Here is a 13,827-nt window from a genome sequence, read left to right on the forward strand (position 1 = left end):
GACAGCAGCTGTAAATTATGGCCTTTATCTGCAGTAATCGTCAGAGGTGAGCGGAGAGGCCAGGGCAGGTAGTAAAGAGAATAACATAACAGTGACTCAGGCTTTGTTGGATTTCACTGAGTCACTCATCAGGAGTTTGGAAAAGCTCAGGTTGGAAGTATTTTAAAAGAAGGGAGATCATTAGAGAGCTGAAAACAAAAAAACCCTGCTGGATGAGTGTTTGAAATCTGAGCTGTTGAAAGAAACCTAAATCCACTTGCAGCTGATTTAGAAATTGCCGTGTGTACGCCGGTTTGGCACAGACATTAAAGGGCTGGGTTAACTGGGCTTTATTGCTATTTGCTTTATTGTCTTCCACATCAACATGGTGTGTGCTAGCATACTGCTCGGTAACTGCTGTCTGCTGTATGTGTGTGTTTTTGTGCCTCTGTGCCGCTGCAACCTAATTTGCCCTTTGGGACATTAATAATAAAACTGTTTTCTTTAGTGAATTAATCACCTGTAAATATCAATCATGTTTCTGTTACCTTATTTATATCTACACCTTTTCACACCATCATGTGTCTATAGTAGTGCAGAATGGACAAACCATGCCATTGCTCTAGATAGGGCCATTCACCTTTTTAGTTAGCGGCCCCCATGCAATGAGAGTGTTAGAAGATCACTTATATTTTAGCGTGAAACTGCTTCATTCTGTGTTTTTAGCAATTTAAATTAGCAGGTCCATTTCTTTTTAAAACGAAAAGACCTCTGCAGACAGTTCGGCCCCTGCTAAAAACTTCCTAAATGCCTCAACCTTAAGTTATCAAAGAAAAAAAAAGGTGCTAGGCTAGCTGCCCTTGTGCGACATACTAAACAGTGTAAGGTTAAACTGCTTTATTCAGTGTTTTACCAGCTTTAATTACCTGCTCTGTGTGTTTTGGAGGGAGAGAGACATCTGCAGACCGTGGTAAAAAACCTCCTGAACAATGACCTCTGAATGAATCCTAACCAGGAGAAGCTTCAGCTGGTTGCAATCTAGTAATCTATAATGTTCACACAGCTCTTTTAAGATGGTGACATGCAGCTTTTTTTTTAAAGTCAGTGTAGCTTCAAAGATCTAATTTACAGCAGATAAAACACAGCACAGCATATGAAACAATAAAGATGAAGGAGTTGATTTTAAATAAGTGTAAAAATTTATTTAAGTTTGGCCAAAATTTGGCACTTTGGTGACAAAACATTTCATAGAAACGGCAAACCCAAACATGTGACGGACCAATGTGGCCATCAAAATACAAAAACGTAAAAAGAATAAATAAATAGCAAACATACATATTTAGTGAAAAAAAATTAAATTATGATAAATGCTCAGAAAGCTGTGATAACATCAGCATGGAAAACTCCCAGCAGCTACGGTACTGCATAGCTACAATGACCTGGCACACAGGAGACGACCTGTTACGTAAAATGCAGTAAATAGTTTCAGTCAATGAGAAAGTGTCTTGTGTAAAGCAGTGACACAAGGCACATAATCCCTTCTACACAGGTTTTACAGTCTGCTTTTGCAGCTGTATAATGGTGTTTTGAAATATAATAAGCAGAACTGCCTTCACCCGTATACGGCAGTGATTTGTATTTTCTGTAACAGAGGATTTATGTTAAATCCTTCCAGTAAGATGAAATGCTATTGGTGATTGAGTCCAAAGTGTCTGACCATGACACCTACAGGATCAATAAATGTCCTTGATTCTGCAGACTGAGGTCAAGTCCACTGTTCGACTTATCTCCTGTCACCTGAACTCCCCATATTGTCTGTGACCTCGTTCCTTTGCCTGAAGTGCAGCCAAGCAGAGTTGTGAATGCTCTGACACCGCAGCCATGAAGCCAACGTTTGCCATCCTTGTTGGGGGCTCTCTGTTGTCTTCCACAGGGCTGCCCATTGGCTTTAGAGAAGGGCTTACGAAACCTTTTCCCCCTCTGTGTGTGACAAGGTGCGGAGGTGATCTGTCATCTTTAGGAGGCTGTGCTCTCGCCCTCCCATGATCTCGCCCTGTGGTGCTGTCTCACCCTCCACTTCTCCAGCAGCAGACGGGTCTTCAAAGCAGCCCTGATTGCTGGAGGTGACACCCGTTTCTTGTTGCTGTGTGTCATCCTGCACACAAAGACAGAAAACAATCAGACATCCGAGCCATGATCTCTCAGGGTTATGCAAAATGTAAACTTAGCTGGGTGGATTTTAGCTGTCAGTCAGTCACATTTAAACCGCTGAATGTCATGCAGAACACACTCTCAAGAGGTTTTTGGCAGATTGAGGTTTATTTTTACAATTATTAATGTGTCAGAAAGTGCAGACAAACAGCGCCGCAGATATGGAGAGGTGTTTGAGTTTGAAACAAGATGGTACATGAGTGCAGCTGTGGCTCTGTTACCACTCTCACAGTTAAGAGATGCAGCTGACTTCAGGTGAATTCCATACAATCTTATGAGCTTTTAAGGAATTTATCATGGTGCTCAGTCATTTTGATATACAGGGAATTCTTTGCTTGAGGGTAAATCCTGAAATTCCTTCCTCTTTCATACTGTTTTTATCTCCCAGGCTCACCATGCAAGCATGATGTACTCTGATATACTTTGCCCTACAAAAGACCTCACTGTTGCGTGTGGTTCTAATTACCACCTCCATTTATTTTGCAAATACACTTGGAGGTTTTTCAGCCTCCTTGAGTGTGAGCGGTTTGTCTTACCTCTTAATCCTGCCCGTGTCGGCTGCCAGCTTGTGTTTGCACTGCGCCCCAACACAACCATCGCCCTCGGCGGAGCGGATCACCGTCTCTGGCGATGTTTCATACCTGTGAGCACAGAAAAACACAGCATGAGTATCTGGATCACGTTTCATTTATTCATCTCACAGGACTCTCGATGCACTCGGGGGGCATTTTAAGACACGGAACTTGTTCTCACATGTGGTGGAGACACGCACAAAATGATAGACTCTGGTATCACTGACATTAAATATGATTAATCTTCGGCTTATGATTGTTATTGCTTGTTGCTATGAAATGTAAATGACATACCTGAGGTGGTTTTCCGGCCGGCAGAAGTTTCTGCACGTGTTGTCGTTTTGGCGGAGACACTGGCAGCGAGGTCCGCTGCTCGTTGCCATGGAGTCCGCGACTGCGCGCCTCGTCCTGGGAGCGTTGCCCAGTCCGTATGAGACCACGCGCCTGGAGAGGGACAGGGGTTAGAAATTACAGTCAATCATCTGAAATGATCAGTCAGGACGGGAACTGTCTGACTCTATAAGCGTTAAAGTTTGCTTGTTTTACTTTTAAAAGTAACACTTAAATGCATTTAAAAATGTAAGCGTGTAACACCTATCCAATACTTCAAATGAGTAAATTAATTAACTTGTTTTTGCCCAAAATAAAATGTCTCATTCTCCTCTTGGGCTTCTGTAGAATGTATTCAATCTATTAATGCTGACTTACTCAGGTGTGTTGACCCAGATGATGTCCAGGTGGCAGAAGTAGACGCACTCCTTGTCCAGGAAAGTGGCGCAGGAGCAGCGTTTGGTCCGCACATGGGGCCGCTGAGTGTCGGCGGGCACAGTGGGTGTCTCTCCAGCTGGTGCTGACAGCGCTGTAATGAAATCATCTTCATCAAAACACTGCAAATCAGCTATTAATGCAACACCATGTGGCAGAAAGTTGCATAAAGCCGACGACGGTGCGTGCAGCATGGTTTTACTCTGCTGCGTTGCATCGATATGATCCAAATTTAAATGTTACTTAAAGTAGCCTAATTCAAATAGTACTTATATTGTGCACCTAAAGTGTATTAGTGTTCATGCACAAGTTAAAAAGCTGTAACTAAACATGCCAAAGTTACCTGTCCACAACATCCAGGAGTGCATCACTGACAACACGGAAATCAAAATGTATACATCCATTTCTCCAGGTTCTTGTGAATCAAAAATATAAATCAAGAAAATTAATAATCCTCCAAAGGTGGACAAATAACCATCCAGTGTTTCCCTCCTGGGCACAATGTTTCGCTGATCGTCCTCAGAGATTCACGCAGGAGCGCAGAGGCGTCAGTGTGGAGTCTCTCTGTGTCAGTGTGGCCCCACATGTGCAGCCTTTTGACTTTATACAAGCGCTTCCCACCTCCCCTCCTCCTCCTCCTGCTCAGCCATACACTTTTGTCCCTTGGCTTTTACCCAGACAATGATGTTTGCCAGTAGTCGGCCGCTGATAAGCAGCCGCGCAGACCAAGCGGAGGACTTTGAGATGCCTTGGTTCCGAGGAGGTGGATAAGGGGAGACGCCGGGTGATTGAATGCGACCTGTGCCTGCGCTCTTGCTGGGCTCTGTGGGTGAGTTGCACCTCTGAGACAGCAGGTGGCAGTCAAGCGACAGGAGTCAGTCCCCTGTTTTAATGGAGGGAACTAAAGCAGTGCTGGGGATGAGGTAAGATTTTATATGATGTGTATAATAGACCACATGAATTGAAAGTATAGGATGACAGTGAAGTACTTTAATAATCACAATGAGAAGTTGCAGTGTCAGCAGCCATACCACACAAGTTTGTTTGTTTTATTCAAAAGATCCCATTGAGTTTAGAAAACTTCTTTTGCAAGGAAGATAAAACTATACAAAGATGAATCAACACTAAGAGCAGATAACAATGAGGCAAAAATAGACCAAGAACAGACAATAACAATGAGAGTCATTTACTGTAAAATTTACAATAGTCTTGAAATTGTCCAGGGAAACCAGTTTCCTTGATTTACAATTACAAATGGGACAAAGGCAAGATAAAAAATACAATTAATAGCCATAAATAATTCTGATAAAATACAATATAAGATAGAACTAAAACCAAGGACAACATTAGACTCTAAATACAAGTGTGTTGAATACACTAAACAATGATAGTGCCCTAAACTGCACATTCTTTATGTAAGACAAGTAAGAAAGCAAAGAGTGCTCTCAGTAACAGGGTCACTGTGACATTGTCATTGTAAATGCTCCAGTATACAAAAATGTGGAGATGCTCTGGTGACAAGTTTTAATTATAAAACTTTTGTTAGTTTTCCTCAGTGGTGGAAGTAGTATTCAGATTTTCGTACTTAAATAAATAAATATACAAAACGATTAGCATCAAACTTAAATTATCAAATGTAAAGGTACTATTTTTCAGGGTGGTCCTTTTCAGAATCATATATTCATTGATGCATTATTTTGGAAGCATAACTTCAGTATTGCAGCTGGTAAATACGGGGCTAATTGTAATTCAAATGCCAGTTATATATTACTTTATACCAGTGGGTAGCTTGTGAATTACCCCCCTGGGGATCAGTGAAGTCTTATTGATATTGTTGATTATGTTTTATATCATTAATCTAGTTCTAGAATTTAACTAAAGTTATGAAGTAAAAAGTTCAATATTTGTGGGGCGTCGGTGGTGTAGTGGTAGAGCAGGTGCCCCATGTACAAGGCTGTTGCCGCAGCGGCCCAGGTTCGAGTCCAGCCTGTGGCCCTTTGCTGCATGTTTCTCCCCTTCACAATTCACTATCCTATCAATTAAAGGCAAAAATGCCCTAAAAAATATCTTTAAAAAAGGACAATATTTGCATCTGTGTAGTCGTGGAGTAAGAGTATAAAGTAGCATAAAATAGAAGTCCTTAAATTAATGAAAGTCAGTTTAATAAAAAGAATGAAACTAAAAAAAAACCTGGAGGAATTGATCAAAAAAAAATTTAAAAAATTGACATATGTGACCTTTGACCTTTTTGTAGTCATAGGAGTAAATTAAGGATTTTTTAACCCTTGTGCCCTCCTAGGAGAACACTTCAGTTAGATTGCTTATGACTGTAAATGATCAAATGCGACATTTGTCACTTTTTAAAAAATGTTTGAAAAATTCCTCGGGTTTTTTTTTCTTTCATTCTTTTAATTAAATTGTTTTTAATTAATTTAAATCATTATTTGATTAAATTTTAACCCTTTACATGCCAGTTTGTATCATATTCCACTAATTTCCATTTGTTAAAAAAGACAAATATTCAAGTATTTTCAACATACCAACAAATATTGAGATTATTCTGCTGTTATTATCTCAGTCTGACATTGATTTTGGTGCAGTATTTTTTTGGGGTGCAATGTCAAATTTTAATTAAAGTCCTTGATTGTGCTTAAGTACAGCATTTATGTACTTTACTGATTGGAGCTCCTTAGCACTTAACAAGCTGGTGTCTTCTGTCATTCTTGGCCTTTGTAAACAGAGTGCCATACTTTAATATGTACATCAAATATGTCCTAAAGTGAAGATATACTAAAAAAAACTGTACTAGTTTTACCTCAAATCTTACAACAATAAAAGTTCTGTAAGTGTTAGACATTCCAGTCCATTCTAAAGCAGCGCATATTGAAGAACTTTAAGAGCCAGTCCACTCTGTAGGACAAAGGAGTTGCCTGCTAGAAGGCGATTTTTCGCTTTGCATTGTCTGCACTGGAGAGTTGGCATTAAAATATGCACTTCACTGTCTGTCCCCAAGCTCATAGTATTATAGGGTTAAAATCTTGGAATGGACACTACACCCAGCATTATATAACCAGTGCAAACATCTTTATCTCCAGTCCTTTCTGTGCAAGATTCTTGCTGCAGATTGAACATTTCAACAGGTAATCAGCAATGAATATAGGCTCCTGCTGTACCTTGTGCTCCACAACTGAAAGAAACCGTTCATACATGATGCAAGTGGATGTTAATCTAATGGTTTCCCTCCACCACCAATTGTAAGAAACTATGGAAACCAAGGGGCTACCTCATTTCCCTAAATCAGAGACGCTATGCCGTGAGGCAGCTGTGGAAAACTGACCTTGTTTGTGCGTGTGCATTGGTGGAAAACTCTTAGGTAAAGTATCCTGACATGCTGCAGCTCTGAGGCCCCTAATCAGAGGCTGGTGTTAAGACTTTCCACTGGTCAGGAAATGACAGGAGGAGAAAGAAACAACCCAGCAGAGCAGCATCACAGTGAAGGATTTGTTAAAGTTTAGCCAGCTGAACTGTGCAGCTGCTGTGATGTTGTGTAACAACAGAGATTTCTTCTGAGTTGTCGATGTTGTGGCCACATCTTCACTTCACAGCCTGCATCTTGTTTTCTCAGCACTAGCAGATCATGACCTCTAGGGGGCTCTGTTTGCTTTGCTATGGCTTCCACCCACAGGTTTCATTCAGGCCTGCAGGAGGAGGGGGTAACATGATGGGGTCTGTACTGTACTGTAGATGGATGAGTCACCTTCTGGATAGCATGGAACAAGAGAGATATCACTGTAAAGCCTCTTCAGATTGCTATGTTTGGTCCTGGTACTCTGACACCATGACTCTAATTGTAGATGTAAAATAATATTGATTTAGGCTATTAATCAGTTACCACTCATGTCAATGGTGATTTTTAATGTAATTGGTATGCTCATAATGGTGAGAGGATCTCAAAGCTGTCTCCTGGGGATTTACAGTGATCTTTGCTGTACAGTAGCTCCTGTTATGACAATTTTAATAACATTTTATAACGTACTATACTGTCACCTTTTATGATATTTTTCATGATATAACATACTATGACATTTTAAGGATTTCTTTTGACAGTATGACTTTTTTATGACATTATATCATTAATTTTTGGACACACTGTTCTATGATTTTATTTTCTATTTTTATCCCCCGTACTTTACTATGATTTTTTTATGGATTATTTTATGACACACTATACAATGAATTTTTATGGATTATTTTATGGCATTTAAACTTTTTTTTTTTTTTTTTTTGCATACTATACTATGACTTGTCATGGATCTTTTAGTGATATTCTATACCATGACTTTTTTTTTAATGAATTTCTTTGACATACTACCGTGACATTTTTTATAGTATAAACACACTATGACTTTTTGGACAAACTTTACAATAAGGGTTTTTTTGTTACTATACTGTGAGATTTTTATGATTTTTTATGACATATGGTACAATGACTTTTTTATGATGTACTTTTTTTCTAGCATATTATACTTTGTCATTTTCATGATCATTTTTTAATGACATACTCTACTGTGATTCATTTATTTATGTATTTTTTTGGCATGCTAGACTATGATTTTTCATTAAATTTTTATGGCATACCATACTGACATCTTTATGATTTTTTTATGGCATTCTATCCTATGACTTTTTTTTATGAAACTTTAATGACACAATTAACTGTGAAGTTTTTATTACATACTTTACATTTTCTGGTCTTACTATACCATGTTTTTTTCTTTTTATTTTATATATATTTTTTGCACACTACTTGATGACATATTTATGTTTTATACGATTTTTGATTATATGATTTTTATGACATACTAAACTAGGACTTTTTTTTCATTGTGTACTATATTATGACCATACTATACCGTGACATTTTTATGGCATAAAATACTATGACTTTTCTCATGATTTTCCACTGAAATGTTTGACACACTCTGACTTTGTTTATTTATTTATTTTTTACAACACTTATTCATGTCACACATTTTCATGAAAAATTTTCTCACATATTATACAATGCCATTTTCAGGACTTTTTGTTTTACTACAGTAAGACATTTTTTGATTATTTTTATATATTTATTTTATTTTTATTTTTATGGCATGTTATACTCATGTCAGTGTTTATGACATTTATTACAGCATACTATACTATAGATAGTGACACTTTTTATGACATATTTTTATGACAAAGATATTTTTAGGACATTTTTTTGACATGTTATGCTGTGTATGTTTTTTTTATGACAAACTATACTGTGACATTTTTATTTGCTTAAAAAGATTTGTAAAAATAATTAATCAAATATCAAAACTTTGCTAATCAATTGTCTGTCCAGTAATTTCTGCAGGTCAGATTATAATGTTTTGATATGAAAAATGTGGCATCCAATATTAAATGTGACACGCTCACTGCACTTCTCACTGCCCTTCCAATAGTTGTATTTACCAATTTAATTCACTGATCGTAAGAATTCATACTCCTTTTTTATTACCATAGAGTGTGGATGAATACCTATCCTCTAATAGATGTTCAGTCTATCTTTAAAGTATGTTATGATGATACAGTTCCAGTGTTAAACTGTATAAAAATACAATGACACCAATTTAATGTTTGTAAACAAATTTTTACTGATACAGTTAAGAATATTGATACAGCAATGTAAAGCTACCATAATGCACATAACTATGGACTTATGAATCATAATGGGCACTAGATGGATTATAATAAATAGTTGAACACAACATCTGTACACAGAAACATTGCCCCATAATCCATAGAAATGTACATATACCAGTACAACATTTATATTTCCATAAATTTACGAATGACAAATCCTCCAAAATAAAATTGATATCCTCCATTTTTCTGCCTCGCTTTACTTCTATTTTTTGAAATAAACACAAGCAACTACTGAATTTATGAGGAATTATGTACAGGTTCCTAAACAAGAAACTCCATAAAGGCACAATTGTCTATACAACATGTACAAAAAAAAAGAAACTGTCTGGAGCTGACAAAAAGTAAAAAATAAAATGATTGGTCATTATTGTAATTATCATATGATTGCACATACAATATGAATGTCAGCATCTGTGCTTTGAAAGGTGATTTGCAATGAAACAAACCCCTGAAAAGTGTTTTCAGTCTTACAAAGTGACAAGAATTACAAAAAGAGAACAAGAAGAGCTTTCCACTTGGGTATTTTTAGGTGGCAATGACCAGTCTGTCTTCATCATCGCTGGATACCTCATTATAGTCATCAAGTACCTTCTGCCAGCTGGTCACTGGCGGAGGTCGTGGAGGTGCTGAATCACTAGCGCCCTCAACTGGTGACTCCTGAGCACTTTCTGCTCGGTTCTCAGGAGCTGGTGATTGATGCTGCTGTGGAGATTTATCCCTTTCTTGCCTCTCAGTCTGTGTGAGCTCTGCTCTGCTGCTACCTCCGGGGCTAGCCCTGCTGCCTGAGGTCACTTCTGGACAGCTGCTGACCTTAAAAGGGGCGGGCGGTGAAGCAGGCAGCATGCAGCTCCGCAAAGAACCGAGCCCATGTTCACTTTGAGATGGCTGTGCTCCCGGAGCTTCAGGGCTTCCCTGCCTCTCTGAGAACCCAGGGAGAGGACTTAGAGTGGAGATCGGGCTGAGAGAAGGAATGATGGCAGGCAGGGCAATGTTAACTATCTGCAGACCTGGGACATGTGTCTGGGGGCCAGTGCTGCTTTGGGAGGTGGGGTTGGCAGCAAGAACCTGCAGCCCGAGGGTGGCATTGAGTGTGAGCCCTTGCTGGGGCAGCAGCTGGGTGGATGCCAGGCCTGTGTTGGTCAGCCCCATGAGGTTAAGTGTGTCCAGACCTACTGGCTGTATTGTTTGAGCCTGCAGGCCAGTGACCTGCCCTAAGGGGAAGCAGGGAACAACACTACTGATTGGTTCTTGGACCACAAGTGGCTGGGTTTGCAACCCCTCCGGATGGGGGGGAGTGTTGGGAGCTGGTAACGGGCTCGTGTTTCTGTGAATGACGCTCACTGCTGGGATAGTGAGCTGCACGGGGCCAGCTTGGATTGGTACAAAGGTGGAGTAAGCTGCCAGGCCAGCGGGCACCAGCTGGATCCCCCCAACTGGGACCATGCTGTAAGAGGAGCGAGAAGGCTGCTGGGAGTGCAGAGGCAGGTGACTGAACAGGTGTGTCTGCGTCTCTGTTCCTGGTGTTTGGGATAGACCCTGTGGGGGAAAGTGCATGAGACCTTGAGAGGCGTAAGAGGAAGTCTGAGTGCTCCGGTCCACTGGTATGCCTGATTCACTTGTTGCCACAGCAGGAGGCGTCGATGAGATGTCCTGTGAAAAGAGACAAAAATCAATCTTATTCTTCGTCTTCATTGTGGCACAGTCTTGAGGGTTTAAACAGGGCTAATGTAAAATGGTATTTGGATTAATTAACCAAGCCTAATCAGAATCAATAAGACTATTCACCTTTTTAAGTGCAATCACAGGAGCTTTGTGGAAGTGTCTCGCATGCAGGATTCAAAGTAAGGGTATGGATAGGAAAGAAAGGAGGAGGGCAGGGAGGGGTGGAGAGAGACACAATGAGAATACATGGGTCTCACCTGGCCTAGCTTGGAGCCCTTGCTTGGCACTGGGGGACTAGGGGGCACATCAAAGTCAGGGTAGTCGATGGACATCTGCCTGCATGGCGACACTGGGCTCATCATATGCACTGACTCTGTGTCTGAGGTGTAGAAGTCTGATGTTGTGGCAACAGGCGGAGGAGAGTAAGGGAGGGGCACTGAGCTGCAGCAGGACCCAGAGATGGATATCTGCTTGCTCAGGGATACGGGGCTCATCATGGGGACAGATTCTGAGTCTGATGTGTGGGGAGCCGGAGGCTGGGAGAGAGGAAGGGAGACTGAGCTGATTGACATCTGGGCTAGGAGGGCGCTAGGGGGGACTTCAGCCTCTTTGGAAGGGATATGCTGCGGGCTGGCAGAGACAGAGGGGTTGGTGGACAGGCCAGACTCTGCCTGGCTGTCCTCCTCTTCCTCCTCATTGTCATCATTCTCCTCATCGTCAGGGCCATCGGAGTCATCACCATCTGAATCTTGGCGATCAGCGCTGCTCACCTGACTCCGGTCTCCTGTAGACGAGAGAATAAGTAAGAAGTCTATTCTTGGTGTTCTGCAGAACATATGAGTCATCAGAGCTGGTATGAAAATATATAAACTTTTTGGTAGCACTGAACCACTTTCATTCATTAAAGATCCCGAGTTCCTTCCATACAGAGAGACAATCCACCACTATAAATACCATTCAATGATGTTTTGTGCTGCAGTGCTATACGCCCTAGACCACCATACGCCCCTGAGCTCCATCGCAGGCAGAGGAGGAAAAACAAATATGCTCTTAAGAGACTGGGACCATAGAATGCTTTCAGGCAGCTCCTCTCTCTCTCTTTTTTCTAAAATTAGATGCAGCAATTTCCTCTTTCTAAACGCTGTGCATGCCGCCCACATGCGCTTTGAGTTAACAGAGGAAGAAGCTGCATTTAGAATTTCTAATTAGACCATGGCAAAGCTATTGATCGACATAGCAACAGAGCACAAGCAGGGACAATCTGTGTTTTATATCTCATGCCATGAACAGAAAAAACTATTTAAAGAAGGGCAATCCTGTTGTTTGAAACCAAAGCAAACAGGACCTGTCTCTATTAAGTCACTTTCTAACGGTAAATAAAACCCTTAATTTACAGAGAATAGTTCATTTTGTTTGTTAAGCTTTTGAGCACACAGCAATCCTTCTGTTTTTCCCTCTAGGCTAAGCCTGTGCAGTGAAGCACTGTACCTGAGTCCTCTGCATCTTGATCCTCAATGAGACCCTCAGGAACCCCCATCTCCATGCATTTCTTACTGTGGGCCTTGGATTTCATGTGCTTGGTCAGATTTCCTGCAAGAAGAGAGGCAGTGAGGTCTTGCGGGTGGGTAGAGCTCGAACAATAGCACAGAAGGAGTTTACGTAAGAGAATGCGGTCTTTGGGCAAGCTGTATGTAAAGGGTGAGTAACTGATAAAGACATTTTTAAGTGAACGTGGGTTGCTCTGACACCGAGTACTGTTCTGCAGTGTGGCGTGGGTAGGCAAGTTCGATGAAGAAGGGTGAATCATACTGTCTTGGTTTAAGAGATGGTGAAAGAACATCTTTAATTTTATAAAAGGATGAAGATGAACTGTGGCAGTTCAAGGCTATTAAAATATATTGTTTCAAATGTAAATTTGGGTGAAAACAAATTGTGTGTTCAGATGTAAGATGAGTGTCTGCAAATATAATTTTATTTAAAATTGTGGTACCATAATTGTCATGGTGTACATGAATCCACCACCACAAATAGTGCAGTTCACTAGAGGAATTTTTCACCCACAAATTGATCATTTGTTTATCAAATACACACCCCATTGAATTAGGGAAAACAGTTTTTCCCGAATGCTTCCAGAGTGAATCCAAAAACTGAGAAAATTATTGATGAATTAGAGTAAAAGGGAGTTTAACAAAAGCAAAACATCCATTTATAAACTCTCACACAACTAGTGCAGAATAATACAACTCATTTATTCAGTTAACATGGACCACTATAAATTCATCAAGAATGTTCGCCTTTTTTGGATTCTTTGTTCATTGTGGAGGCATGTGAGAAAAAGTTTTCCTCATGAATTCAATGTAACACATAAAGATAAAGATAAAGCATCTCTATCACATCATGGCATATGTACAGAAGTACAGGTGCAGTGGCTTTTGATTTGTAGCACTGAACACTGATAAACTACCAAGCTCTAACCTTTTGTCTTGAAGGAGAAGTTGCAGTGGACACAGTGGTATGGCCGGACATCAGAGTGGGTGCGGATGTGTTTGCGTAGCATGCTTGGCTTCTTGCAGCGGATCCCACATTCCTCACAGATGTATTTACCGCGTCCACGCCCACGTACATAAACATACTCTTCATTAGATTTGTATCTGTGGGGTCAAAATAGCACCATCAAAAACACAGGAAATTGGAAGACAAACACATAAAACCAAGCAAATAAGATTTATATTTGTAATATAATGTAAAATGAATTAATCGTTTACAAATCGTACCCGCCATCGAATATTTTGACCCGTCTTGGTTCTGTTTTAGATGCCACATCCTTGTCTGACTCATTGCTGGCCTGAGTTTCTGGTAGCACTTTACTTCTGGTTTCAACTGATGCAGACTTCTGGGTTATTGGCAC

At 40.3% G+C, this 13,827-nt stretch overlaps 2 protein-coding genes across 8 annotated transcripts in view; both read right to left on the bottom strand.

Moving 5' to 3' along the window:
- Positions 1 to 1,155: 1,155 nt before the first annotated feature.
- edn1 (endothelin 1) lies at positions 1,156 to 4,195 on the bottom strand. Its single transcript, XM_049603233.1, has 5 exons — positions 3,871 to 4,195; positions 3,471 to 3,621; positions 3,057 to 3,206; positions 2,727 to 2,831; positions 1,156 to 2,134 (listed from the first exon to the last, which is right to left on the bottom strand). The coding sequence occupies exons 1-5, from the start codon at positions 3,929 to 3,931 to the stop codon at positions 1,996 to 1,998; spliced, it is 606 nt and encodes a 201-aa protein (XP_049459190.1). The 5' UTR covers positions 3,932 to 4,195; the 3' UTR covers positions 1,156 to 1,995.
- A 4,985-nt stretch (positions 4,196 to 9,180) lies between these two features.
- hivep1 (HIVEP zinc finger 1) overlaps positions 9,181 to 13,827 on the bottom strand; it is a 69,974-nt gene continuing 65,327 nt past the window's right edge. For all 7 annotated transcript variants that reach the window (XM_049603221.1, XM_049603219.1, XM_049603220.1 and 4 more), the window contains 5 exons: positions 13,694 to 13,827; positions 13,395 to 13,570; positions 12,408 to 12,509; positions 11,177 to 11,703; positions 9,181 to 10,907 (listed from right to left, as the gene is read on the bottom strand). In XM_049603221.1, coding sequence (XP_049459178.1) covers positions 9,783 to 10,907; positions 11,177 to 11,703; positions 12,408 to 12,509; positions 13,395 to 13,570; positions 13,694 to 13,827 — 2,064 coding nt within the window. In that variant the 3' untranslated portion in view covers positions 9,181 to 9,782. The remainder of the gene's footprint in view (positions 10,908 to 11,176; positions 11,704 to 12,407; positions 12,510 to 13,394; positions 13,571 to 13,693) is intronic.

This window comes from Epinephelus fuscoguttatus, linkage group LG17, assembly GCF_011397635.1.
Source record: "Epinephelus fuscoguttatus linkage group LG17, E.fuscoguttatus.final_Chr_v1".
NCBI lineage: Eukaryota > Metazoa > Chordata > Actinopteri > Perciformes > Serranidae > Epinephelus > Epinephelus fuscoguttatus.

Excerpts from the sequence above, each read along its gene's own strand:
- edn1 (XM_049603233.1), bottom strand. The coding sequence starts at position 3,931 with ATGGATGTATACATTTTGATTTCCGTGTTGTCAGTGATGCACTCCTGG. Across the intron at positions 3,207-3,470 it reads ATCTGGGTCAACACACCTGA|GCGCGTGGTCTCATACGGAC; the intron begins GTAAGTCAGCAT and ends GTCCCTCTCCAG. Across the intron at positions 2,135-2,726 it reads GACACGGGCAGGATTAAGAG|GATGACACACAGCAACAAGA; the intron begins GTAAGACAAACC and ends CTTTGTGTGCAG.